Source organism: Pristiophorus japonicus, chromosome 10, assembly GCF_044704955.1.
Source record: "Pristiophorus japonicus isolate sPriJap1 chromosome 10, sPriJap1.hap1, whole genome shotgun sequence".
In the NCBI taxonomy this organism is placed as follows: Eukaryota; Metazoa; Chordata; class Chondrichthyes; family Pristiophoridae; genus Pristiophorus; species Pristiophorus japonicus.
Window position 1 is genome coordinate 102,454,232 of NC_091986.1, and position 27,255 is coordinate 102,481,486.

At 45.8% G+C, this 27,255-nt stretch overlaps 1 protein-coding gene across 4 annotated transcripts in view; it reads right to left on the bottom strand.

Annotated features, from left to right (window-relative positions):
- The window catches only part of LOC139275049 (piwi-like protein 4), a 116,895-nt gene that overhangs the window by 71,180 nt on the left and 18,460 nt on the right, over window positions 1-27,255 (bottom strand). For all 4 annotated transcript variants that reach the window (XM_070891967.1, XM_070891969.1, XM_070891968.1 and 1 more), the window contains 4 exons: window positions 25,200-25,325; window positions 10,941-11,155; window positions 8,444-8,565; window positions 3,642-3,722 (listed from right to left, as the gene is read on the bottom strand). In XM_070891967.1, coding sequence (XP_070748068.1) covers window positions 3,642-3,722; window positions 8,444-8,565; window positions 10,941-11,155; window positions 25,200-25,325 — 544 coding nt within the window. The remainder of the gene's footprint in view (window positions 1-3,641; window positions 3,723-8,443; window positions 8,566-10,940; window positions 11,156-25,199; window positions 25,326-27,255) is intronic.

Here is a 27,255-nt window from a genome sequence, read left to right on the forward strand (position 1 = left end):
TTTCTTATTGTGGAGCACTGAATGGTTGACCATGCCAGCCTTTGAAATGGTCAACTATACCATGCTGTTCCAATACCTTTCCTCCATTGTCCAGCTCAAGGGGACTGCCCTTGCTTGGTTCAATTCTTATCTACATAGGATCACAAACAATGGCTTCTTTTGCCACCTATTTCCTATATAATGCTGCTCATCCATAAATATGTGGTCAGCTTCTACATGAATGCTGATGAAACCTTTCCACCACCTGTGTCGACCCCTCCACTGTCTCTGTGCTGTCAAGACTACTTGGGCTAAAAATTGCAGTACGTTGGAAATCTACGCTGGAAACAATACCAGCTAAGACTGAAGGCCGTCTGCCAAAAGCGCAGGCAGCACCATTTTGTTTGTGCTGCCTGCTAATTAACATCAGTGGTGCGGGGATTTTGTGGTGTAAGGCACGCTTTCCAGTGCTAAGCTCAGTAGGAGGTCAAAGGTCGGGTTTGTGCCCCGCTTGCAGTGAAGGAAAACGGGGAAGGAGCGAACCTGTAGGCCATGTACAGAACAATATTTCCTGCCATCCGATTATTAACTATATTTGTTTATTTTTTAATAGTTCATGAAATTAATGCATCTGTGTTCTCTGTAACACTAATTTTCCCCAGTGGTTACTCTTGAAAGTGTTTAAATGTGTAGTAATCGTGCCAGTGGGTCTTGCATACTCGACACAAAGTAATTATTTGATAAATAATTGTTTGTGGAATTATGAATAAATGAATTGTAATTCCCTAAAATCTTAAGCAGTTGAGTCCAGATTTGCTCGGGGTGACGTTCTAGTGACACGATCACAAAGATGAGAGAGATCTTATCAGAGATGATCTTCAACTGGTGCAATGGAGTTCTAGGCAATCTGATGTTCTTTAGGAATTTGTTTTTATTTGCTGGGAATCCACTAGGGGATTTGCAGTTTTGCACAGGTTTCAATTCTAAACTAAAAGTTTGTTCCACAAGTTTTCACCCATTGATTTACTGATCCACAAACATCAGGCATCCCAGAAAGCCGCTGGAAAATGCAGCCCCACCCCCCACCACTGATGTCAAAAGGTTAAAGTATAAAAGAATCTTGGCATTTGAGGGGTTTGAAGTTCCGGCATCCATCTGAAGTGTTTTCCACTTGTCAGCCTCCATCTTTATCTAAAATCTGACAAGTCCTGCCAGTCTTATATTTGACAGTCCTCAAGGCTCAAAACACTGCTGAAGTGCTTTAAATGGAAGTACGCAAGGGTGTGCTTTAGAGAGAGCGGCAAGACGAGCAGCAATATCAAAAATGGGTGAGCAGGCATCAACTCGGTGTTGCACACCGATTGACATCACGTTCCAACTCATTACAATACTTTTCACCAAGAGCAGGTAACGGCAGTGCTGCCGACCTGCCAAAAATGGCGGCGGCCGCAGGACCCACCAGTAGTGGGCAAAATTGTGGCGGCCGCCATTTTTTCCCTGAATCAGGTGGTAACAGCTGGTGGTAGGACCTCAAAATTTTAGCTCCTTATTTTTTTAATTCTTGGTAATGTGGGCGAAGCTAGTAAATGCAGTATTTATTGCCCATCCCTTGTTGCCCATGAAAAGATGGTGGTGAGTCCTTCTTATTGAACTGCTGCAGTCCATGTGGTCCTACAATGTGGTTAAGTAGGGAATTTCAGGATTGCAGCAGCGATATATGTCCAAATCAGGACAATGTGTGACTTGGAGTGGAATTTTAAGACTTTGGAGGTTTGGGAGGTGCTGCCAAAGAAGCCTTGGTGAGTTTTTGAAGTGCATCCTGTAGATAGTACCCACTTCAGCCATGGTATAATGGTGGTGGATGTTTAGGCCAGTGGATGAAGTGCCGATCAAGTGGACTGCTTTGTCATGGATGATGTTCAGCTTCTTGAGTGTTGTTGCAGCCATCCAGGCAAGTGAAAAATATTCCACCGCACTCCTGACTCGTGCCTTTAGGAGTAATAAAGCTTTAGGGAGTTAGGCGGTGAGGCACATACCGCAGAATGACCAGCCTCTGCCCTGCCCTAGTAGCCACAGCAGTTTTATGGCTGGTACAGTTCAATTTCTGGTCAATGGTAATCCTCAGGATGTTGATGATGGGGAACTCAGTGATGATACAGGTACAGCGTCGAGAATCCGGAAGCCTCGGGACTGAGGCTGCTCCGTATTCTGTACATTTCCGGACTGGAACGTCTTTATGACGTCCCGAATCCAGAAATGCCCGAGCCCGTGTTCGTGTATTTACGGACTTCGGAACATCTTTCCGACGTCGCGAATCTAGAAATGCCTGGTGATGGGGGCGCGGGGGGGAAAGGTAAGCAGTGGACGGGGTAACAAGCGAGCGGATGAACAGGTGGGCCGAGGTAACAAGCAGGAGAGTGGGGGGGGGGGGGGCGCGAGGTAACGAGCGAGCGGGTGGGCGGGGTGGGGGCATGGGAAGAAGCGGGCGGGCCGAGGTAAGGAGCGAGCGGGCAGGGGTAAGGGAATGAGCGGGCGGGCAACGGTGAGGGAAGGAGTGGATGGGCCGAGGTAAGGAGTGGAGGGTCCAGCGGGCGGCGGAGCCTGAGGTGTCGGCGGTGGCCTGAGACGGGGGAGTTCAGCGGGGGCGGGGGCGGGGGCGGGCCGGATTCTGGAACATTTTTCAGATTCCGGACGACCCCACCATGGATCGTCCTGGTGTCCAGAACAGTACGGATTCTGGAACTCCGGATTCTCGACGCTGTACCTGTAATGCCATTCAATGTCAAGGGGAATTGGTTAGACTCCCGCTTGTTGGAGATGGTCATGGCGTGGCATTTGTGTAGTGCATCTTTGGTCCCCACCATAAACTCAGTACCCTGGCCACGAATTCCATCCCCGGTGTCCTGGCCGATATTTATACCTCAATCAACAGCACACACAGATTATCTAATCATTATCACATTGTTGTTTGTAGGAGCTTGCTGTGTGCTAATTGGTTGCAGTGTTTCCTCCATTACAACAGTGACTGCAGCTTAAAAGTTATTTATTGGCTGTAAAGCATTTTGGAACATCAGGTGGTCATGAAAGACACTATTTAAATTTAAGTCTTTCTTTCTTTCTCTCTCCAGCTACTGCTTCAGGCATAACATTAGACTCAGAGGGGAGCTTCCGATTTCCATAGAAGTCATTCATGTTCCCATGGAGACAATAGGCTCAGATATCACTGATGGAAATTCATTCAGTTCTCTGCATTGCTACAGCATCTCATCAATGGCTGGAGCAGTAAATCAGGCTTGCCAATTATTTCAATTTGCTATTTTTAAACACTCCACAACTGTATTAACTATATTTTTATAATTTATATCAGGTAAATAGATGATTTAGCTAGTTGATAAATGTAAAATCAGTATTATTACAGGTTCATTTTGATTGGCCAATTTACTATCATTTCTGCCAATGAAGTTAGTTTTCTCAAAATCACCTGCAGGCAAAGTGTACAAACCAATGGTGGTAAAATTCTACAAAAATAGCATTCCTGGCTATTTCTAACCAAGAAAGGACAATCTGTTTTCTCATTTTGGTGCAGTAATTCACTGTAGTTCACAATGGTAGTATAATAAACATTGCAGGAAATTAGGATTATAATCAAAGAAATGGCCTACCTATGTTGAGGAATCTGAATTGGAGTAGACGGATTATAAAAGTTTCGCCCAATTTGGTACAGAGACAGCATTTTCAGAACTCTATTTAAAAACAGAAGTGTTTCAAATATTTTTATTTATGGAAAAAGAGTGGCATGTTACACAGCAAAATACTTTTATTTTCATTTATTAATGACAATAGCACTTACTTAATACAAAAACTAAAAATTGGGGCTAGAAATTCGGTGTTGCCCATTTTGAGGCGTTAATTCTGTTGGGGCGGTAACACTAGCGCCCTTTAAAAATTTGCGCCGTCTACCGCAAAATTAGGTTTCTGTGTCCCAAGAGGGAAAGGGAGCGCTAAATCAGTCATTGCACAATTCTCTTAGGGCGGTGGAACTGAAAATCTCCGGTTAATTTGCAGAAGGAATGCGCTTGGTGCGAAGGCCGCTTGCTATACCTCCTGTAGACAGCTGATTCTTCAAGGCATGGTAAGTATGCACATACGCAGTTCCAACTTCTCAGTCCGTTCAGAGCGGGAAAATGGAGGAGGAAAGAGGTCGCCATCGTGCACACTGCTTCTCGCCTACGGCCATCGAGACATTAGTGGAGACAGTGGAGAGATGCTGGAATGTGCTCCAACCTTCCACTGGAAGGAGGCACGTTCCTAGATTCTTTAGGAGGCTATGGAGAGAGGTGGCCCAGCATGTCTCCACCATGGACATGGTGGCCAGAACTGCGACACAATGTCGCAAGTATTCAACGACCTCACAAGGGTCATGAGGGTGAGTACCCTTTCTATTAATGCCGCAGGGAAAATCATCGCAAGAATCCTCCTCAATCGTCTCCTCCCAGTGGCTGACGAGCTCGTCAGAGAGTCGCAATGCTGATTCCGCCCACTAAGGGGCACAACAGTCTTGATTTTCACTGCGCGACAAATCCAAGAAAAATGTAGAGAGCAGCATCAACCACTGTACATGGCTTTCTTTGACCTCACAAAAGCCTTTGACTCTTGTCAACTATGAGGGATTATGGAATGTTCTTCTCAAATTCGGCTGTCCTCAAAAATTTGTCACCAGTCTCCACCTCCTTCATGATGATATGCAAGCCGTGATTCTTACCAACAGATCCACCACAGACCCAATACAAGTGCAAACCGGGGTCAAGCAAGGCTGTGTCATCGTACCAACGCTCTTCTCAATCTTCCTCGCTGCAATGCTTCATCTCATCCTTTAACAAGCTGCCCGCTGAAGTAGAGTTAATCTATAGGACAAGCAGGGAATTGTTCAACCTCCAACGCCTCCAGTCCAGATATAAGGTTATTCCAACCTCTGTCATTGAATTACAATATGCAGATTACGCTTGCATTTGTGCACACTCGGAGTCCGAACTCAAAACCATCGTTGACACCTTCACTGAAGCGTACGAGAATCTTACATTAAACATCAGTAAGGCAAAGGTTCTCTACCAAGCTGCCCCCACCATACAGTACTGCTCCCCGATTATCAAGATTCACGACGAGACCTTGGACAATGTGGACCATTTCCCATACCTTGAGAGCCTACTATCAACAAGGACAGATGTCGATGACTCACCACCTTCAGTGTGCCAGTGCAGCCTTCGGCCGCCTGAGGAAGAGAGTCTTCGAAGACCAGGATCTCAAACCCAGCATCAAGCTCATGGTCTACAGAGCAGTAGTGATACCCGCCCTCCTATATGCTTCAGAGACATGGACAATGTATAGTAGGCACCTCAAAGCACTGGAGAAGTACCACTAACGCTGCCTCCGCAAAATCCTGCAAATTGATTGGCAGGATAGGTGCACCAACATCGACGTTCTCTCTTAGGCCAGCATCGACGCATTGACCACACCTGATCAGCTTCGACAGGCGGGCCATATTGTCCACATGCTCGTTAATAGATTTCCGAAACAAGCACTCTACTCTGAGCTACGTCATGGCAGGTGAGCCCCAGGAGGGCAGAGAAAACGTTTCAAACACACCCTCAAAGCCTCCTTGAAAAAAATGTAACATCCCCACCAACTCTTGGAAATCCCTGGCCCAAGACTGCTCAAAGTGGAGGTGAAGCATCAGAGAAGGTAGCGAACACTTTGAGTCTCTTCGCTGGGAACATGCGGACGCCAAGTACAAACTGCGGAAGGAGCACCCCATCCACCCGTCCCGCTAACCACTATCTGCCCCACCTGTGACAGAGACTGTAGATCCAGCATTGGTCTCATCAGTCACCTTAGAACTCATTTTAGTGTGGAAGCAAGTCATCCTCGACTTTGGGAGACTGCCTAAGAAGAACGTTGCAATGCCATAATGTGAACCTCACTGTCTCAGTGTCAAGTCTTTATAGTAACTGCTCCTTCACTATGTATACCAGGCCATGGTCTTCATTGGTACCATAAAGATTCAGGCGCAGTTCAGCAACCATGCCCTGGCCATTCAGCCTGAGCCCTCCTTACACTACCGTTTCATTCTTGTATGTGTTCGGAACACTTCAGCTTCATCCTTCGTCTTAGGTGGTTGTCACCTAATCCCACCGTTGAAATAGCCACACAGATTCAAATGGAGATCGGCACACTTGCCATACAGTAGCAGCTATTCAACTATGGAAGGCACACGATGAGCTGCTCACTCACTCACACCTTCTTTTGTTTGTTATTGCAGTCAAAACTAGCGCACAACAGGCGCGAACAGAGGCGCACTGGAGGATGGGAGCCTGACATCCAGGACCTCATGGAGGTGGAGGGGCAAGTGTCCGTCCTCATGGGCATATTCGTTGATGCGGTAGTAGTCAGCAAAGCCAAGCCCCCTGGGGACTGCGACGGCATGTTAATGTCCTTTGCATTTTATGTGAGACCCTTTACCCTTGAGACCACATGCCTTACCACCTTTACTATAAATGTCCAATGCCACCTCCTTCTTCCCTTCCTGCCCCCTCCCCTGTTGCTAGCCACAGTTGTGTTGCTTTGGGCTTACGGATGATGAGCCAGAAGCGCAGCCCATGAGCCCTCCATTTCGAATGACGGCGGAGATGAGGAGGGAGGGGACCAAAGTCTAACCGAAGAGCGGGAGCCGCCATCAGCAGCACCGAGTGTGGACACCACCTCGGTGGAAGAGCCAACGTCCTGGGCTTCCAAAGATCCTGAGGCTCCTGGCCTCAGTGGCCTGCAGCAACACCCACCGCGAGGGAAAGCTCGGGTGCAAGCTCCCCGGAGGGTGAGTCAACCCATGTGTCCTGCCCTCAGACACTCAGATGTGGACCAGGACTTGGAAGCTATGTTGAGAGAGTCCATGGTAATGCACCGCGAACTTATGGGTGCATTGGAAAGCGTCCCACAGAGCATGGATGCACTTGCTCAGAGGTTGGCAGAGGCCGCCTCAAGCATTGCCCGTGCCTCTAAGCAGCCCAACGGGCCCATCATTGCCTGGTTAAAGAGACAGATGGTCTCAACGAGCGACAGTGGAGTGCCAGAGGTGATGGCGGTGCAGCTATCACATCACAGGCCAAAGCTACACAAGGCCTTCGTGAAATGATGCAGTCACTGGTTGCTGGTATCAACTCAAGTTGCTACGAACCTGAGGTTCATAAATCTGCCGATGCCATGTTAAGAGGTTCAAGCACTGTGCTCTGTCGAAACGTTGCACTCACTTTGACCTCTGATTAATCTGGTTGCTCCTCCCTTTAAATAGCCTCCAGGTATTGCCGTAAGAAGTTGGGACTGCCTGATTTCTCCGGCGTGTTCAGCGGCAGATACTAAATGAGGCAGAGGCACATAATTTTGCGAGCGGGGCGCCAGCGGGTCATTGCACGCGTACTGACGTCATGATCTGACTGAAGTTATACGGTGAGGTGGTAGCAATTGGCGCCGCCGGTAAATCTGAACCAAATTTACCAGCAGGGCGGCCAGGCAGTAAGCCATTCAAGGCACATTACCGCCTCTCCAGGACGCTAACTGAGGCGCTACGTAACCGAATTTCTCGCCCACAATGTTTTAAACTTTGGGAACAAAAAGAACCTTATTCACATTCATCTTGTGACAATTCCATTAAAAATTTCCACGAAAACAAGACTTCCTCAGGCTGGAGAGGGCGTAAGTTGCATTAGCGCCTGGGGTACAGCATACGGGCTTGATCCCAGCTCCACTAGGCTTCTCATTTTGACTGGACTTTTAAATTCTAGATGGGGAGTCATGGGTGAATCTTTACTAGAGTAAGGTAATCAATCCCAGAGGATAATGATTACCTTCTCTAGACAGTTTCACCCATGGGAGCTGAAGTGTTTATGGCCCATTTGGGCCTCCAGTGGACCCACTCTGCCTTACAGAAGTGGATTAGCTTGAGCCGGGGTGGCTGCCACTGATGCGCCCTTGCCGATGCCAGCGGCCTATCCTGGCTACACAAGTGACCCTGACAAATTAAATGTGTCTCCCAAATTTAAGACCGGGACTCTTACCTTGGGCGAAGGCAGGCAGGAGTTCCGTGCTGCCAGCTTAAATGAGCTGAAGTAAGATCCCAGGAATGTCCAGGCCAGTATTTAAGATTATATGTATAAATATGGACAGGTTAGATAGAATACTGCAAGGAATACAATAGGGTGCATAATACAGTGGTGTTGAAGTGCATAAGGCACCCACACCCCAGAAAAACAGACACAGAGGTAAGCCTTAGTGTGCCCAAGATGTTCAGCATACCTCAATGCGCAAAGGCAGCTGGGAGCCTCTGTACAACTTGTTTTCTGATTTTCAAGTATGTTTTGACTACTCCAATCTCAATGTTGTGCCATTTATTTTATATAACTGAAAATCAACTCACTTTTTAATTGTGATATTGAAGAACTGGATGCACATGGGCGAATCCTGTGGAAATTCACTTGTCAGAGCAATGGTTATATTCACTGTCTGGCCATCTTTCATCATGCTTGTGACTTTTGTAACCTAAAAAAAGAGATTAAAGTATAATAGAACAGTTAAAAGTAAGAGGACTAAGACCCACAATGTTCTTGACCCAAGAGAACTTTCTCTACAGCCTGAGACAAAAGGAGATTCATTACGTCTAAGACCAAACCCTTGGAAGATAACACTATTATCTCCAATGATTCCTTTGAACTGTAGGAACTAGTAAACCTTCGGAATGTCTTCATTACTGATGCAGTGACTAAGGTAAGTAGGACATTGCTATTACCTGCCCTGAAAGTTTTTATGGATGTCCAGGAATTGATCACACTGCAGAATATTTTGCACAGAACATGGCCTCTATGAAGGTGGTTTAACACTTTCACTTGAGCCTTGGGTTTGAATAGCCCAGACTGATGCAATAAAACTGTCCTCTGTCTACATGCTCTAAGGATCCTACATGAAATGAGTTTGGACAGTCTCAACCCAGTCCATAGTGGATGCAAGACCACAGTACAAAACTGATACTGATTGGAAATGTAACTAAAAAATGATGTAAGGATGGCTCTTGTCAAAAAATTCACGCTGGTGTAAAATAGGGTACTTAGATCCAATAGCATGAATTTTTGAATCTCTGATTAATCTCAATACTAGATGGCACTTTGGAAGCTCCCCAATCACAGTAAGTTACATTTTATGTGGCACTGCATGAAAGAAAGCATTCCAGGGAAGTCAACAGCCTACAGGGCTACACCAGCCAATACGGTACCAACCATATCTGCATGTCCCAGCACATTTATCTGGCAACAAAAAGATGATCTGTTTTGATGGGCTCCAGGTTAGTACAGAGCTAGGTGCAGAGCTGTGTGGCCTGCTGCAAGGACATCTACAGCTAACGTGCACCATAGGGCTGGCCCAACATTGGTCAGCTACAACCTCAATTCTGTCTCCAGTTGTTTTTAAAAAATGCTGTAAACTGACCTCTGGTGATCATCAAACCAGGGCTCATTGCAACCACCTCTTGCAGCACCACTTCCACTTTAGCACTCACCAAACAAGGGTTAGCCACTGGTTGCACCATCATTTGCCTAAAGATTCTGTTTCATGTTTCAACATTGGGCTTCCTTTCATTTCACTTTTGCCTGTCATTTCCTGACAATTTTTTCCTTTCTTTCTTTGCAAAGGAACAGGCTAGGTGTTTACTGAGCGACAGTTACACAATGCAAGCGTTCAGGCTCCCAAGAATTGCTTTGATGACTAGGTGCCAGAAGCACTGATAGTGCCTCACTATAACAAACTGAAGAGCATTCTTCCCCAGAAGCACCTGGAACACTTGATAGACAAGGGCTGGAAAATTACTCAGAGCTATTCCTGCTGTTGGCTTGAGGTACGGCAGAAACCCTGTTTATGCACATAAGCATTTTTTTTAAACTGCTGGTAAACTGTAACTTAAGAGCAAAATGGTGGTAGTTAGATGAGAGAGATAATTTTCATTAGGAATCGGTGAACAAGGAGAAGGAAAAATGAAATAAGAACGAGAGACATCGAAGAGATAACAGGACAGGAATGAGTTCGGGGGCACAAATGCTGTGGGAGAAATATCAGGATAAAAGGCCTTATTGAAATCTAGATGACAAAGGATGCAACAGACCTGGCAGGGATAAAGCCCGACATTGGTTATAATGGTCTATTTAGTCTGGGACGTCTATAACTGCAAATTATTTCAAATAATCTTCGAAGAGTACATGCAAGTGATCTTTTTTCACCTATGCCTTTGAGTGGAAAACATACAGCTATCTCCAGCAGACACTTGTACTAGTAGTAGTCTGCTAATTCCCTGAAAGGTATATGAAAGTAAATTACCTTAATACATTAGTATAGGTCAGTGCTGATGACATCAACAAGAAAAATGACAGGGTTAGGGACCTAACTAAATTACTTAATCTTTGTTTTTGACAATAAATAACTATAGTAAGACAACGTTAAATCATGTTATTTTTCAGTTAAACATTATTCTGAAACAAAATTGATACCCTTAAGTTAACACAATCATACACATACTGGCCTTTCAAATATAACTTAATTAGTGAGACTCACTGGTTGATTTAAAATTCTGACCTATCTTGGTATAGCTCATTCTTAAAACAAAACACAGTTCAATTGTCTAAATTGTCTGCACTGTGTGGTACCCTGTCTGCTGGCAGTGTATATTGAAAAATCTCAGCTGCAATGCACGTAATTTTCCAATAGTGGCAGGAAAGCTACCATGCTATCACCGACTAATTGGGAGATTTACCTGGAGGTGTTAAAATTGGTTTGGTTTTAGCGTCGCTTTTCAACACTAAATCTCACTCAAAACATTTTCCCAATGTTGAAAGAGGAGCATTTGTGAGCAGGATCAAAAATATGCTTCTTACTTGGTTTTGCAGTTTATTTGGGAGAAACAGCATAGCTCCATCAAATGCCCTGATATTTCCTAAGAGATCGCTGTGACTGAAAAGCAGTGCCATCCGTAAACGTTTTGATTCAATGTCAGGCATGAAGGTCACGTGATACTGATACAGGCACCATTTCGGGGGTGACCTGAAGGCAAAAAGGTTTGTGATGATCTTCACTGGAATTCCACTGGAACCTGCAAAGACAATTCAGCAACACCATCAAGTTTAGGAGAAACTTTATGTGGTACTTCCCAATACTACATGATGGTTAATATCCTATAGGCTCCAAATATATGCAATCTATGAGATTCTGATCCAATGGAGCACACGGTCAAACACATTACTAAGGAGGGTCTAGTTCCCCAGAGTCAAACGGGGAGAAAGTCGACGTACCTCTGTTGAGGCGTTAATCCAGGCAGAGCGATACTTTTAGCGCCTTGAAAAGGTTTGCGCCTCCTGCCCAAAAATTCATCAAAATCGGTCATAGAGCTGACAGGGGGAATAAATCAGCCCTTGCACACCAGAACTTGGGGAGCGATTGTTATGTATGAAAAAGGAGTCTGACTAGATACTGTGAGTAAAGTGAGTCAAAGTAAAGTGTGACCTTAGTCTTTTATTGCAGTTCTCCAGCATGCCACTCCAGCCAGTGAGGCCTCCTTAAGTGCAGGTGCTCCCAAGGGATTGTGGGATCCCTTGGGACTCCAGGGGATGAGCCCTTTGTGTACTACACAAGGTATATACAGGCTTACATACATAACAACACTCCCCCCAACCCTCCCCAAAGTCAAGTATAACTATTTACATGGTGAATCGATCTGGGGCCTTTCTTTCCCTGGTTGATCGTGTCGGTGCAAATGCTGGTTTTGGTGAATTGTTTGTTGGGCCCTCGCTGGGCTGCTGTGTAGTTGGCCTTGCTGGGCTGCCTGGTGTGGTGAGTCCTGCTGGGCTGCTGTGGGTGATGGGTTCTGCTTCGTTATCAACTGCGGTGTCGGTTGCTACTGGTGTGTATGTTGGGGGGGGGGGGGGGGGTCAAAGAAGGCAGGGTCCAATGTGGGTTGTTCTGGATAGTCAGTGAATCTGAGTTTGATTTGGTCCAAGTGTTTCCGATGGATGAGTCCATTTGAAAGTTTGACCCGAAACTCCCTACTCCCCTCTTTGGCCACAACAGTGCCGGGACGCCACTTGGGAACTTGTCCATAGTTCAACACAAATACAGGATCATTGATTTAAATTTTGCTTGACACATTTGCGCTATCATGATATGTACTTTGTTGAAGTCGCCTGCTCTCTACTTGTTCATGTAGATCAGGGTGGACTAACGAGAGCCTTGTCTTAAGTGCCCTTTTCATCAGCAGTTCAGCGGGTGGAATTCTACTGAGCGAGTGGGGACTCGTGCGGTAGCTAAGCAGGACTCGGGATAGGCGAGTGTGCAGTGAGCCTTCAGTTACCCTCTTCAAGCTCTGCTTGATGGTTTGCACTGCCCTCTCTGCCTGACCATTGGATGCTGGTTTGAAGAGAGTTAATGTAACATGTTTGATCCCATTACGGGTCATGAACTCTTTGAACTCGGCACTGGTGAAACATGGCCCATTGTCGCTCACAAGGACATCAAGCAGGCTGTGCGTGGCAAACATGGCCCGCAGGCTTTCAGTGCTGGCAGCAGACATGCTTGCCGACATTATCTCACATTCAATCCGTTTGGATTACGCATCTACAACCACTACGAACATTTTACCCAAAAATGGGCCTGCATAGTCGACATGGACCCTGGGCCACGGTGTGGAGGGCCAAGACCATAAACTTAGTGGCGCCTCCCTGGGTGCAATGCTTAACTGCGAGCATGTATTACATTTGTGCACGCAGTACTCTAAGTCCGCATTGATACCGGGCCACCACACGTGGGATCTGGCTATCGCTTTCATCATTAAAATGCCTGGGTGAGTACTGTGGACATCACTGATGAAAGTGTCCCTGCCCTTCTTGGGGACCACGACCAATTACTCCACAGAAGGCAGTCTGCCTGTATAGACATTTCATCTTTGCGCCGCTGGTACGGCTTTATCTCTTCCTGCATTTCCACTGGGACACTGGACCAGCTCCCGTGAAGCACACAATTTTTTACTCGGGACAGTAAGGGGTCCTGGCTCTTCCAGGTTCGAATCTGTCGGGCTGTGACGGGTGATTGCTCACTCTCAAATGTTTCCATTACCATGACTAAATCTGAGGGCTGTGCCATTTCCACCTCTGTGGTGGGCAATGGCAGCCTACTGAGAGCATCGGCACAGTTTTCTGTGCCTGGCCTGTGGCGGATGGCGTAGTTGTATGCGGACAACGTGAGCGCCCATCTCTGGATGCGGGCCTATGCATTCATATTTATCCCCTTACTTTCGGAAAAAAGAGCCATCAGTGGCTTATGGTCCGTTTCCAATTCAAATTTGAGTCCAAACAGATATTGATGCATTTTCTTTACCCCATAAACACATGCTAACGTTTCTTTTTCAATCATGCTGTAGGCTCTCTCAGCCTTAGACAGACTTCTGGATGCATAAGCAACTGGTTGCAATTTCCCAGATTCATTAGCTTGTTGTAATACACACCCGACCCCGTACGACGATGCACCACATGCTAGTACCAAATGCTTACATGGATCATACAACACAAGCAATTTGTTTGAGCATAACAATTTACAATGGCATTTTCTTGGCTTTTACCCCATACCCATTCGTCTCCTTTAGGCAGCAAGGCGTGCAGTGGTTCTAACAATGTGCTGAGACCTGGTAAGAAGTTACCAAAGTAGTTCAGGAGTCCTAGAAACGAACGCAGCTCTGTCACGTTCTGTGACCTCGGTGTGTTCTCGATTGCCTCAGTCTTCGAATTGGTGGGCCTGATGCTGCGATTCTTCTCCCCAGGAACTTCACTTCAAGACGCCAGGAAAACACACTTCGAGCGTTTTAACCTGAGCCTCACGTGGTTGAGTCAACTAAGAACCTCCTCCAGGTTCTGCAGATGCTCGACTGTGTCCCGACCTGTAACCAAGATGTCGTCCTGGAAGACCACGGTGCGCGGGACCGACTTCAGTAAGCTTTCCCTGTTTCTCTGGAATATCGGCGCAGCTGATCAAATCCTAAACGGACATCTGTTGCAAACGAAGAGACCTTTGTGCGTGTTGATGCGGGTGAGGCCCTTCAATGATTCCTCCAGCTCCTGCGACATGTAGGTTGAGGTCAAGTCCAGCTTCGTGAATGTCTTTCCTCCCGCGTCGCAAAAAGATCGTCTGCCTTTGGTAGTGGGTATTGATCCTGTAGGGAGAAACGAATGATAGCTACTTTGTAATCACCACAGATTCTGACGGTGCCGTCTCCCTTGAGGACTGGAACAATCTGACTGACCCACTCGTTGAATTCGATCGGCGAAATGATGGCCTCTCGTTGCAGCCTGTCCAGCTCGATCTCCATCCTCTCTCATCATGTACGGCACTGCTCTCGCCTTGTGATGGATGGGTCGCGCCCCCGGAATTAGGTGGATCTGCACTTTTGCTCCTTAGAACTTCCCGATGCCTGGCTCGAACAGCGAGGGGAACTTGTTTAAGACCTGGGCACACGGAGTGTCGTCAACGGACGAGCGCGCTCAGACGTCGTCCCAGTTCCAGCGTATCTTTCCCAGCCAGCTCCTGCCCAGCAGCGCGAGACCATCGCCCGGTACCACCCAGAGTGGTAGCTTGTGCACCGCTCTATTGTAAGAGACCTTTACAAAAGCACTACCGATTATGGGAATCAGTTCCTTTGTGTAAGTTCTCAGTTTAGTGCGAATGGGAGTCAGGACTGGCCTTGAGGCCTTGCTGCACCACAATTTATCGAAAGTCTTTTTGCTCATAATAGAGTGGCTCACGCCAGTATCCAGCTCCATTTACACCGGGAGTCTATTTAATTCAACCTTCAGCATTATCGGGGACACTTTGTGGTAAATGTGTGCACCCCATGTAGCTCTGCCTCCTCAGTCTGAGGCTCTGGTTCGTCTTGATCCGCCGTGGATCTGTCCTCCTCTGCAACATGGGTGATTTGCAGGATTAGCAGGGTTTGCAGCTCGCCTGCACATACATTGGAGGTGTCCCATTGTTCCACAGCCCTTGTAAACGTACCCTTTGAAGCGGCATGAATGGAAACGATGATCACCCCTGCAGCGCCAACAAGGTGTTAATGGCCTTGCATTCATCACCCTTGATGGTGGACTCAGACATCTGCGGACGTGCAGCTGCAGGCATGTGAGGCCTGCCCTGTATGTTGCGATCTGAAAACATCATCACTTTGTTCACAGTACTTGTAGCATCACTCGTGTACTGAGAGATTTGCTTAGTATTGTCACTGGTGGCAATGAACGCCTGGGCTATCGCTATGGCTTTACTCAAGGTTGGGGTCTCTGCAGTCAAAAGTTTGCGAAGTATCACATCATGGCCAATGTCAAGTAAGAAGAAGTCCCTGAGCACGTGCTCCAAATGTCCTTCAAATTCGCAATGTCCTGCAAGGCGTCTCAGCTCAGCAACATAGCTTGCCACTTTCCTGGCCTTCAGACCTTTTGTAGGTGTAGAACCGGTACCTTGCCATCAGAACGCTTTCCTTCGGGTTCAGATGCTGCCGGACCAGTGTGCACAAATCATCGTACGATTTCTCTGTGGGTTTCGCTGGAGCAAGCAGATTTTTCATGAGGTCATACGTTGGTGCCCCGCAGTCAGTGAGGAGAATCACCCTTCGTTTGACAGCGTTCGCTTCTCCTTCCAGCTCATTGGCCACGAAGTATTGGTCGAGTCGTTCCACGAAGGTTTCCCAATCATCTCCCTCCGAAAATTTCTCTGCAACGTTGAGTTCGTCATCTGTATCTAGTCACCAGTTATGTAATGTATAAATAAGGAGTGTGACTGGATACTGTGAGCTCAAAGTAAAGTGTGACCTTAGTCTTTTATTGCAGGTCTCCAGAGTGCCTCTCCAGCCTGTGAGGCCTCCTTAAGTACAGGTGCTTCCAAGGGATTGTGGGATCCCTTGTGACTCCAGGGGATGAGCCCTCTGGTGGTTACACAAGGTATATACAAGTTTACATATATAACAGCGATACCGAAAGTTTGATTGGTAAATTTTGCGGACCCATTGCGTGTGCACGGAACTCTGAATCAGATCCCGGGAAAAGCCGAGACTTAAAGGTGCAGCATAGTAATGCACCCATTAAAGTTTTCAAATTCACTTGTTTTCGACCTGTATTATGTCATATCTGTCTGCCGTTGCAAATTCAGAGGCTTACGCACCGTGCTCTGTGTAAACATTGTACTGACTGTGACCTCCAAGTGAAACGCTTCCTCATCCCTTTGAGTAGCCACCAGTTAACGACTCTGCAAGCCTGTAGCGACTGTTTTTCCAGACATTGTTATTGGCGGTGCTCAATGAGGCGCACGCACTGAATTTAACGACCGGAGCGCAAGTGTGCATGTTGCACCAGGAATACATCATGCTCGGAGTGATCGTCAGTAGCCAGGCGCTATTGATTTGCGCCCCCGGTGAGTCCCTAATGAATTTTTCGTTGGAGAGCTAAAAGCTGTCGCTAAGCTCCAACGCTCGCATTAGCTCTGGCCGCTAACTGAGTCAAAAGACAACTAAAAATCCAGCCCTTAATTTTAACAGGATATTTATTCCAAATACTACCATTGTGTATACCATGATCCACTGATCTAGCCGTTATCTTACTTTCTCTAGAATGGCATGTGACCACACATAAACCTCAATGTTTTCTGGCTCTTCAGGCATAAAGGTCACATCCATTTAGCTGTTTTTTCTACTTCTGGACCAGTCAGATCTACATCATGCACAGATAGACTAGTGTCTTAATTAATCAACAATAGGTTGTGATGGAACAGAAATACCATCACCCTATTCCATCCACTCCAGATGTAATTTTCCAAATACCCCAAGGTCTTACCCTAATCTGAGCCTGGAATGAAATAAGTCACTTTACTTCCTCTACAGCTCAACCCATCAACATTGAGGCCGGAATCTTCCCAGCCATGTGATTGCGGGTTTGGAGGCGGGCCCATTGTCAAAATGGCCTCGATTGACAGCGAGCCGGGATCCCGCTCTAAACCTACCTCTGTGTGAGTTTCTAACCTGTCAGGTCTGCGTTCGGATTGCAGACCCGACAGAAAGCAGCGGGCCAGATAATTAAGCTCGTTAAAAGGTAGTTGAATGCTAGTTAAGAAGCTTAGAAGCAGACACTTACAATTTTACCAATCTTTTGATAGATTTACCATCCCTCAGAGAACACGCCAGGTAACTGCAGTCGGGTTCTCAGTGAGTCTGGTTAGTTGACAGCTGCAGAAGTGGTATAAAAGCTACCATTTCACAGCTGTTCACTTTCCAATGTCAGAAGTTGAAGCCTTCAGGGTTTAGAAGAGATGTTTCACTTGCATACAGTTTGGAAGTATTTGCAGTGAATTCTCGAGTCACTGTCACCTCCTTGGAACAATCTCTCTCATCATTGACAGATCGCATCTGTCATCTCAACCTCACCTGCCATCTATTCCAGCAGCATCGGTGCCCTTGAAAAAAATCTCACCTTGGTCCTCAGAATCCTACCACGATCAGTCCCAACATCAACATCACTAAACAAACCAACATCACCAGCAGCAACACCAACCTTTTCCACAATCACTTGATGCTGCATAGGACACATGGCATCAGGACCCGACCACATTGCTGCCCAGGACGCCAGGAATGGCCTCATCAAGGTCACATTTACTTTATTTGACGCTGTGCACCCTAGCTGCTACATGATGCGCCAGGTTGGCACCACCCCACACCAGCTCCATAAAGCATCCCTGCAATGCCCAAGCCATTCCTTTCACACTCATTACCATTGTGGGGGGTACCCTTATGTCTGACTATTCACTACAACTCACTATGCCACTTCCAAAGGTGCCCACAAATCTGTCCAAGAACACAAACGTGCTAAAAATAAAGATTTCAATGTTTGACAACACCTCAACATAAACTTCACATGAACATTGGCTAAAGGACCCAAGTGGCTACCTGTGTGTGTTATTAGTTGGTACGATTGGACAAAGATGAGAGTGAGTGTGAGAAGTGGTTAGTGGGATGGGGAAGTGATAATGTAGGTAGAGAGGGATAGATGGATGTGCAAGGTAAGTTGGTGTGAGTAAGGATGTGCAGGAGTAGAGTTGAGAAGGCAGAATGATGGGAATGTGATGAGTGGCACAGCAGGATGAGTATGAGTGTGGTTTTGCAGTAATGTTTTGTGATTCACTGAGATCACTGCAGCCCGGTCCTCTTGATGACATCACTGCTTGTGTCCTTCTGAGCAATGTACAACCAGGCTGCATTGATGTCCTGGGGAGGTCTCTTCCGCCCACTGGAAGGGAAGAGAACCTCCCTACGTGCTGTGACTCACTCCATAAGCATCTGGCGGGAGTCATGGGAGAGCCTTGGTGTAGTCAAGCACCTCTGTGCAGTGCATGTCAGTGTTTGCAGCAGCTCAATGCTGCAGAACTCTGACAGAAGAATCGTCAAAAGCAATGTACGCGTGGTTCCTTTAAGGAAACTGGCTGATAACGGGTCATCAAATGACATCATCAGACCAGCTTCCTCGTAATTGGCCGAGAAGCCCGCAGGGTGGGCGTTACAAGCCCTAGCCACGGAAGATTGGGTACAGAGGGCGGGCTGCAGAGAGTAGCGCGTTTCCCACACTCCACCGACCCCAGCCACACTGAACTCGCTGCGTGTGGGAAATCACAGCCTGAATGTGGCCCACACCACCTCTCCCAAATGATGAACGGAGGCTGTGTTTAACTCCGTAATTCTCTAAAAAGTTAATGTCACCTTCAAAAAGGAGAGTTCTACTGCTATTCACTCTGACTCTTTGTGTCAGACAACAGCTCTAGCCAAGACCATTCTCATATTAAAAACACTAGACTTCATCAGCTTCAGTCCAGTTGGCATGAGGCCAGTCTCTCTATATGACTTATTCATAATTTCATGAGCTAATTGAGCTCTGAGCATCTACAGGTGGCATAAGTAGAACACCAAGATCATACATCACTGAAGAATTATCTGTTGCATTCCCTATTAATATATTGCCGTCACTTCATCGTCGCTAGGTCACAATCCTGGAACTCCCTCCCTAACAGCACTATGGGAGTACCCCAAAGCAAGCGCTCTACTCGGAACCCCTACACGGCAGGCGATCCCCAGGTGGGCAAAGGAAACGTTTCAAGGACACCCTCAAAGCCTCCTTGAAAAGTGCAACATCCCTACCGACACCTGGAAATCCCTGGCCAGAGACCGCCCTAAATGGAGGAAGCGCATCCGGGAGGGCGCTGAGCACCTCGAGTCTTGTCGTCGAGAGCATGCAGAAAGCAAGCGCAGGTAGCGGAAGGAGCGTGCGGCAAACCAGATTCCTCACCCACCCTTTCCTTCAACGACTGTCTGTCCCACATGCGACAGAGACTGTAATTCCTATATTGGATTGGACCGTCACCTGAGAACTCACTTTGAGAGTTCGAGGGACTGCCTATGGTGATGATGATGGGAGTACCATCAGCCAATGGACTAATGTAGTTCAAGAGGCGGCGCACCACCATCTTTTCAAGGACAATTAGGGGTGGGCAATAAATGCTGGCCTTGCCAGCCCACATCCCAAGAATGAATAAAAAAAGGAATACAAAGAACTTAGGAGATAAGGAAAAGAGAAATTACAAAATCAAATAATCAAGGAATATAAAAAGTAGTTATATAGACCCATAAATAATGGGTCTATAGAACCCATTCTATAGCACCCTCCACTTGTTCCACGACGACATGCAAGCCGTGATCCTGACCAACAGATCCACCACGGACCCAATCAACTTCCGGACCGGGATCAAGCAGGGCTGTGTCATTGCGCCCTATTCTCGACCTTCCTCGCTGCAATGCTCCATCTCACGCTCAACGAGCTCCCCGCTGGAGTGGAACTAAACTATAGAACCAGTGGGAACCTGTTCAACCCTCGTCACCTCCAGGCTAGATCCAAGATAGTCCCATCCTCTGCCATCGAACTACAGTACGTGGACGACGCTTGCGTCTGTGCACATTCAGGGGCTGAACTCCAAGCCATCGTCAACATCTTTAGTGAGGCGTGCGAAAGCATGGGCCTTACACTAAACCTCTGTAAGACAAAGGTCCTCACCAACCTAACCCCGCCACACAGCACTGCCCCCCAGTCATCAAAATTCACGGCACGGCCTTGGACAACGTGGACCACTTTATATACCTCGGGAACCTATTATCAGCAAGGGCAGACATCGATGACTAGGTCCAACACTGCCTCCAGTGCGCCAGCACAGCCTTTGGTCGCCTGAGGAAGAGAGTGTTCGATGATCAGACCCTCAAATCTGGTACCAAGCTTATGGTCTAAAGGGCTGCAGTGATACTTGCCCTCCTGTATGGCTGAGACGTGAACCATATACAGTAGACACCTCAAATCGCTAGAGAAATGCCACCAGCGATGTCTCTGAAAGATCCTGCAAATCCCCTGGGAAGATAGACGCACCATGTCAATGTTCTCTATCAGGCCAACATCCTCAGCATCGAAGCACTGACCACACTCGACCAGCTCCGTTGGGCGAGCCACACTGTCCACATGTCCGACACAAGACTCCCAAAGCAAGAGCTCTACTCGGAACTCCTACACGGCAAGCGAGCCCCAGGTGGGCAGAGGAAACATTTCAAGGACACCATCAAAGCATCCTTGATAAAGTGCAACATCCCCACCAACACCTGGGAGTCCCTGGCCAAAGACCTCCCTAAGTGGAGGAAAAGCATCCGGGAGGGTGCTGAGCACCTCGCGTCTCATCGCCGAGAGCATGCAGAAAACAAGCACAGGCAGCGGAAGGAGCGTGTGGCAAACCAGACTCCCACCCACCTTTTCCTTCAACGATTGTCCTACCTGTGACAGGGACTGTAATTCCTGTATTGGACTGTACAGTCACCTAAGAACTCACTTTTAGAGTGGAAGCAAGTCTTCCTCGATTTCGAGGGACTGCCTATGATAATGAAATAACAAAAGGAAAAGTAAAGTAAGGATAGGGCTGCTAAAAGATGAGCAAGGTAAACCTCATAGGTAATGACAGAGAAATGGCAGAAGTATTGAATGACTACCTCGCCTCAGTTTTTACTAAAGAAGCCAACAGAATAGACACCACTAGAGGATGAGCTTAAAAATAACATTAATACAATTGGGAAAGAAAGGGAGAAATAATTGACAAACTAGCAAAACTAAGAAAAGATAAAAGCCCAGATCTGGACAGTATGCATCCATGCAAGGAGATAATTCCATTGAAGCGGAGATAGTGCCAGAAGAAGGGTGGACAGCTAATGATGTACCTTTATACAAAAAGGTGATAAAACAAACCCTGATAACTATAGACCAGTCAGGTTAACATCAGTGGTAAGAAACTTACTGGAATCTATACTAAAAGTGATAAAAGATCATCTAGAGACAGAAAATATTATAAAAATTAGTCAGCATGGATTCCAAAATGCTAAGTCATGTGTAACTAACGTGACAGAATTCTTGAAAGCGGTAGCAGAAAGAGTAAACAAGAGGAATTCAGTAGATGTCATATACTTGGATTTTCAAAAGTTCTTCGATAAGATACCACACAGTAAGCTCATGACAAAGGTTAGGGCATATGGCGTCAGGGGAAAAATAGCTGAATGGATAGCAAATTGGCTAAAAAATAGAAACCAGAAAGTATGGGTAAAGGGATAGTTATTCAGATTGGAGGAAGGTAGATCCACAAGGATCCGTGCTGGGACCACTGTTATTCATAATTTACATTATTCATGATTTATAATTGGGAATAAGTTACTCAATATCAAAATTTGCAGAGCATACCAAACTGGTGGGTTTAGCCAACACTGAAGAAGAATGCAACATAATACAAGAAGACATTACAAAACTAGCAAACTGGGAAGTTAAGTGGCAAATTAACTTTAACATAGATAGATGTGAAGTGGTAGGAAAAACAGAAACATCACTTACATCTTAGAAAATAAGAAACTGAATGGGGGTAGAAGGGCAAAGGTATCTAGGGATACAGGTGAACAAATCATTAAAAGTAGCATTACATGTTAGCAAAGTAATTAAAATGCGAACAAAGCACTGGGATTTACTTCTAAGGGCATAGAATTTAAAAGTAGTGAAATTAGTTTAAACTTGTATAGGACCCTGGTCAGGCCGCACTTAGAGCACTTTGCACAGTTCTGGTCTCCATACTATAAAAAAGGATATAGGAACACTGGAGAAAGTGCAAAAAAGATATACCAGGTTGAACCTCCCTTATCCAGAACAGAGGATTCTGGATAAGGGATTTTTCCAGACGTGGGGTGGTCATGTTAAATTGGATGGTACAGGTACTGAGCAAGGGGATATCGGAGCTGGCTTCGGGCTGCGAGTGCGGCAGAGGTCATTGGGGGGGGGGCGGTGGATTGCGCGATCAGGCCAGCGATTGCGGGAGTCGGTAGCGAGGAAGGACTTCAATTTGTTCATGTTAGAGTTCTACGCATGCGCCACCCGGTGGCCGTAAATGGTTCTGGATGAAGGGAGGTTCTGGATAAGGGAGTTCTGGATAACAGAGGTTCAACCTGTACCAGAATGTACCAGAACTGAGAGATTTCAGCTATTGAGAAATGCTGAACGGTTTGGGGCTTTTTTCTTTAGAAAAGAGAAGACTTAGGGCTAGAATTTCCTAACAGCTCGCCAGCGCCCGATTGCCGCCCAAAAGACTGCTAAGATTTCGAAGATTATCGCCGGCGAAAACATCCCCCCCCAAAAATGTAAAAATCCACCAAGCGAAAAACATGGACGTTGCAACCCCATTCTGGGCGAAAAAGTGGAATTTAGGGTCGATTGGGCGGTTCCTAAAGAAAATGGGCGATAAATTGATAAAATCACTAAAAATTTACCCCGAGGCTGCGGGTTGGGCCTAGCAGCAGAAAAACACTAAAAATAATTTTTTTTAAAAACATCACATAAAAAAAAAATCATAAAAACATTCTTGACCATTTTAAACTAAATCACAACAGATTTTTAAAATCATGAGTAAAAAAACAATTACTAACCTTTTTCTTGCAGAGCTACTCAGCTGCCGCCCAGCTCCACTGATCCTCGTGGGCGGTTTTCTTTATACTCACCTACGGGTCACCACTCAGCCAAATATCGCGCCACGGCGATCTGAGGACGGTGCATGCCGGCGGTCCGCTCCCCAGCGGTACCTCAAAACCGCCGGCGTAACTCAGATAAGGAATTTTTCGTTTACCTGCTTATTGCTCACAATGGCCAATATTGCCCAGAAACCAGACGGTAAGTCATTGGAAATTCTAGCTCTTAAAAGTTGAGCTGATAGAGATCTTTCAAATTATGAATGGATTGGACAAGCCAAAAGTGGAATCCAAAACTAGGCGTCATAAATAGTTACCAATAAATCCAATAGGGAAATAAGGAGAAATTTATTCACTCAGAGAATGGTTAGAATGTGGAACTCGCTACCACAAGAAGTGGTTGAGGCAAATAGCTTAGATGCTTTCAAAAGGAAATTAGACAAGTACATGAGAGAAAAAGGAATAGAAAGACATGATCAAAGGCTGAATGAGGTAGATAGAACGGGAGGAGACTTGAGTGGCATATAAACACCAGCACAAACCAGTTGGGCCGAATGGCCTCCTTCTATGCTGTGTATTCTATGTAATTCTATATAAGCTGCTAAATGTAACGTGGGAGCTCATGTGTAGCCATTTTGCAGCACAATAACGGCAGAACCGCTTACTAGCTAAAGCTTGACATTAGACCTCTTGTACACCAAATATATGGCTAGAAATAGAAGTAAATTGCAGGCCTTGGATTCTTTCTGCTGTTTTTGGCTTACTGAACTGACAGTTGTGCATTATATCTACTGCATTGTTTTATTCTGCTGCTTGTTGCTGGTTTTCTGCTGCTCAGCACTCATTTAGTGTGCACGTTCAGGGGCAGAATTCATGTCAATGGTTATTAACTGTATAGCTGCATGCAAAAGTGTTCAGCTTGCTAATGGATTTGAAAGAGGAAGAGGAATTCTGGAAGAGGGAGGAAAGGCATGTGCACTTCCACTTCAGGTACCTGATGCAGATGTGCGTTATGTGATCAAGCCACAATTGCAATTTGATCACTGCATTGAAAGTTACCATCATATTCAACTTTTATGCAACCAGCTCATTTGAAGCCACCACTGCAGACACCTGTCAGATCATTCAGTCCACCACTACATCAAGCAGGTCAATAAAGCCTCGTCTGCCAGACACTTTTGTCACTTTCCCCATGAAAAACAGGCCACAATTTGAGAGGGTGCCACACTTCCAGCAGGTAGCTGGTTTCCTTCAAGTGCAGGACCTCATTAATAGTACCCATATAGTCATCAGGTTGCCTAATTGCAGCCTCAAGACATTTATGAATCGTTAAATATCCTATTTCATCAATGTCCAGATAGGCTTGGACCACCACAACAGAATAATGCAGGTAATTTCAAGATACCGTAAAAGCAATCACTACGTCTTCATTTTACTGTACTCCAGTGCCACTACTATTTGAAGGAATAGCCTCAAAAATGGCCACTTTTCTCTGTACGTCTATTCCAGTGGGACCTTTGGCCTCTTTTCTGTGAATGTGGCAGTTATGAGTGTTCTTGGCTATCTTCATTACGAATAGTCAGTTTTCACCAAAAACAAGATTGTGCCTCCCTTTAAGTGCAGCGTCCCTTTAAGAGTTGCTACTTTCAGGATTCCTCACACCCCCCTGCAACCGCACTCCCTGTGCACGAGGATATTTAAATGATCTGAGTTTATGGAATCAGTCTGCCACGCAACCAACACTGGTGCACCCAGAAGCACTGCCCATTGTTAGCCATCATCAGGGAATTGGCCCTCAGTTTTTCAGTCACAATTGCCTATATATATTGTGTATAGTATCCTGAAATTCCATTAATGAAGTTATATTACAAAGAAACTACTTCCAGAGTATCTAATGATTGTTTGATTTGCTGTCAGATAACACAGCTTCAATAACATGCAATCATGACCATTTAGGCAAATTTTCACAGGAATATATTAATGATTTCTATGGCAGATGATTGAAAAATTATTTGAAATAATTAAGCCTATTAATTTTTTTTACCTGATTTAGAATCTTTCACATGTTGCATCGCTTTCCTAGTATTTACACCCAAATCAAAGAAAGTGCGCCTCTTGTGATGTCCTCTCTCCATCATTACTTTTCGTTCAAAACCAGCAGACACTGTCTCTGTTAAGCAAGAAAATTATTATTTTTAAGCTTGATTTTATGAAGCTCTTCTCCAGAGAACCTTGTCCACTGGGAGCGTGTATTTGTAAAACTGGCCCCCTAATGTTGCAAACGTTAATGAACAATGGTTTTAAAATTCCACAGGAGTTCTCCCAATAAAATTCTGGCAGCTGATAGTGACAGGTAGAATCTTGTAGAATTTGAGGGCCCACGTGCCTATAAAACAACCAATGCAGCAATATTGGCATGTACACGACCAGAAAAGACGATTTACTCCTGTTAGGTCAGCCATTGAGTTCAGAAGAAAAATACACAGTTCACTATTTATATCCCTCAATTGATTTTCTCACCAAAAGCCTGTCCAACTCCCTATTAAAATTGCTGATGTTATCAACTTGATTGCTTCTCTGGATTGTCAATTCCAAACATTCTCTTGTGTAAACATAAATAGTGCCACATGCTGTCTTTAAAAGTGAACTGTGTGATTTAGAAATGATGCTAGCTCATTAAAACCATATATAATTGGTTCCAGATGATATACAGTGCATTCTAATAGTTATCAACACATAAAGGTATGCAATACTGCTGAAAGACAACATATTTAAATGTATATTTGGGATTGTTGATAAAATTATGAATGAAAATTGGTACTTAATGTGACTCAATAGCAGTTTTACCTAAAAAGTTGTAAGTTAGCATTTGTAATGTCAAGTAAAATATTAACAGGAAAAAGAATAGAAGTGAGGAAAATTCCAGCACCTCTTTAACTACTATTGTGTACGAAGGTCATACATATGTAGAACCAGTGTGGGAACAGGAGGGGGTTTGTAAAAATCCTGACACTGGGCCTTGTGCCTACTCAGCACTGAGTTCACTCAAATCATGACCCCAATATTTATGGGAAGGCGGGAGGGCTGACATTAAAATGTTTTAGATCCGTTTCTTGCCCAGCAGCCGGCCAAATGGACAGCCTGGTTGCCAAGAAGGAAAGCCAGTGGCAGCAGGGTGCAGCCAGAGACTCTTGGGGATGATCCCTGACAATCGGGAAAGGAAGGAAGTGATTGGGAGGGAGGAGAGAGGTCGGCATCTATCGAAATGGTAGAAGAGAAGTCGGCAAGCGATCAGATGGGAAGAGAGGTCACCAAGCAATTAGGAGGGGATAAGAGAGGTTGACTTGGAGGAGGGCTGGAGGAGTGAGATGGTGCAAGGCCGTCAATCGAGGCTGAAGATTTCCTTGAAGGACGAGTGGTACACTCCTGTCCCACAAAGAGAGCTCTTACCTGCCTTTCCTGACCCCTAGAAAACCCATGCTGCAAGTCAATTTTAAATCGGGCTCCCAATTGCATTTTGGGAGCCCAATTGAAATATGTTAATTAAGCATCTCGCCTCTCCACAGCAGAACACTCTGATGCCCAGATATCCGCCGCCATACAAAAATGGTGGGCACTTGCAGCATGTTGGGGGTGCATACCCCTTATTTAACACCCCATGACCCTCTCCAGCCCATCATGGAGGGGTGTGTTGATTTAAGTTTTGGGAGATTTTCTATATGTTTTAGCTCTTTGTGTTGCTTTCTAATGTCAGCTGTGGCTCAGTGGGTAGCACATTTGCCTCTGAGTCAGAAAGTTGTGGGTTCAAGTCCCACTCCAGGAACTTGAGCACAAAAAAAATCTAGGCTGACACTCCAGTGCAGTGATGCACTGTCGGATGCGTTGTCTTTCGAATGAGATGTTAAACCGAGGCCCTGCCTGCCCTCTCAGATGGACATAAAAGATCCCATGGCACTATTTCGAAGAAGAGCAAGGGAGTTATCTCTGGTGTCCTGGCCAATATTTATCCCTCAATCAACATAACAAAAACAGATCATCTGGTCATTATCACATTGCTGTTTGTGGGAGTTTGCTATGGCAAATTGGCTGCCACGTTTCCC